General features: G+C 57.8%; 1 protein-coding gene across 1 annotated transcript in view; it reads right to left on the reverse strand.

Moving 5' to 3' along the window:
• Positions 1 to 2,035, reverse strand: part of EXOC3L1 (exocyst complex component 3-like 1) — a 7,977-nt gene extending 5,942 nt beyond the window's left edge. The window contains exons 1-2 of the mRNA XM_009075864.1: positions 1,993 to 2,035; positions 876 to 1,036 (exon numbers count right to left, since the gene is read on the reverse strand). Of these exons, the coding sequence (XP_009074112.1) occupies positions 876 to 1,036; positions 1,993 to 2,035 (204 nt within the window). The remainder of the gene's footprint in view (positions 1 to 875; positions 1,037 to 1,992) is intronic.
• Between the last annotated feature and the right edge of the window lie 20 nt (positions 2,036 to 2,055).

Below are 2,055 nucleotides of genomic sequence, written 5' to 3' on the forward strand. Positions count from 1 at the left end.
GCAGTAACCAGATGTCACCTTTCAGTTTTAAAATACTATTTTGCTTCTGCAAAAGAGCATCAGGCCACAGTGCCCCTCAAGGTGTAAGGATGGCAGGAAGCACCTCAGTGGCCGTACCAACCCTCCTCCCAAACGGAGGTTCCATCATTTCCAGTCCTGCAGTGGCACTGGCACATCTCCATGCCCTATCCACCCATTTAATTCCCGTCTCCTGGTGCCAAGTAGCTCTTTTAACCAGCATCACTAGAAGCAAGTTGCTTTCTCTGGGGCCTCCCGAACAATTCACCCACACTCAGGGTAGGAGAAATCTCCAAAATAATCAGAAGATTGTGGTGTTCAGACTGATTGGGTCTTGAGGTTCACTGTTCCTAGGGTCATGCAAAAGGAGAGGTGGGTGAGGAGGGAGGTGTGCAGGAGGACTGGGACAGCTCTTATGGATATGCAGAGATGGAGTTTCCCCTGTGGGGACCCACAGACAGGGCTAGGTTGGAGCTCTGTGCCTCCTCCCAGCTGTGGAAAAGGGCAGCCTTTGGTGCTGGGATGGGGTCAGTGATGGGGAGTGCTAATTCCCGTGTGTGGAATGTGCTGAACCTCCTTGGTGTTTTATTTTGAGGGATAGTTGGAGACATGGAAGACTCATTTTAACACTTCTGACATTGCCTGAGAGTAGGGCAGGGGGTGCGGGGTGGGGGAGTGTTACCAGATCTTTTCCCCAAAACAATTGCATTTCCCCCACCAAGTACCAGCCAAAGGAAAAGATTTTGCCAAAAAAGTGGACACAAAGATGATTCAACTAGAAGATGGGAGTGGGATCCCTGCCTGAGGAGACAGTGAGGCTGAGGGTGTCCATGGGGTGGGCTGTGGCAAACACCCACCTTCAGCCGGGACTGGATGGAGCTGTTCCTCTGTGTCTCTCGGCTGCGGTAGTGCCCAAGACCCTCCAGTTTCTCGGGGCGGTAAAACACCCCTGAAGCCCATTTCAGAGCAGCTCCTCTCGCCAACTTCTCAGCCTTCTCTGCTTCCGGCCACTCCTCATCTGGGGATGAAGCCAGGGTCAAACGGCACAACAAGTGGGGCAGGAAGGGCCCCTGAGGCCAGAAGCAGGAAACCAGCAGCCAGCAGCCTTCCAACACACCCAGATGTGGGAAGCTGGAGAGCATGGAGCAAGGGGCTCCTTCCACAAGAGCCCCCCAAGTTGTCACGGACTGGGGTTATCACAGCAGCTGTGGCAGTGAGAAGGCTGTAGCTGTGTCTCAGTCTGCCACTTCAGGCTGTTCCCAGGCTGAGTGCACACCCTACTGCCCCCCAAACACCATGCTGGTTGGTCTGAGGGGATCTGTTCCCACCTGGAAAGCCCTCAGCAGGGCCCTCCAGCAGTGAGTCAGCAGGAGGGATGGAGAGATGGCAGCTCTCAAATGAAGGAGAGCCAAGCTTAGGTGTGGATGGGAGGCTCCTGGTCTCCCTAAAGCACCCACACAGCTGCGGGTCCCCCTTGGCACAGGGTCCAAAGCCACTCCAAAGGCCACCTGGCCAGGGCAGAGGGCTGAGAACCAGCGCCGTTATCACACACCAGTGCCTGTCCCCAGCGCCTGGTTTCATCTCATCGTTCCCTCCTGCCCCATCCCCAGCCACTCCCTGCTGTCCCGCGGGGATGTCACCCAGTGCCAAGCCAGGCTCCTGCTCTGCTGGGGAGCCTCCTGCACCCTCGGGGACTGGGGGGCTTTGGAGAAGGACTTGGATAAGATGTGCAGTGAGCAGCGGTGCCCCGGCACAGATAGCACCATAGGGAAGCAGAGCGAAACTTCCACCCCTCCAAGAACACAAGGCACCAACCCCGGTACAGCGAAAAGCTCCAGGGGGTGGTGAGGCAGAGCGCAGGGGAGCCCCGAAAATGTGCTGCAAGCAGCAGCATCCCTCCCCTGCCCAGCTCCCCGGGGCAAGCAGCAGCATCCCTCCCCTGCCCGGCTCCCCGGGGCACAGCGTCTCCGGTACCTCTGGGGCTGGCGGCGCGCTCGTCCTCCGCAGACATGCCCATGCTGTCCGGGCTGTGCCGAG

The sequence above is a fragment of the Acanthisitta chloris genome, unplaced genomic scaffold (assembly GCF_000695815.1).
Source record: "Acanthisitta chloris isolate BGI_N310 unplaced genomic scaffold, ASM69581v1 scaffold24965, whole genome shotgun sequence".
Lineage (NCBI taxonomy): Eukaryota > Metazoa > Chordata > Aves > Passeriformes > Acanthisittidae > Acanthisitta > Acanthisitta chloris.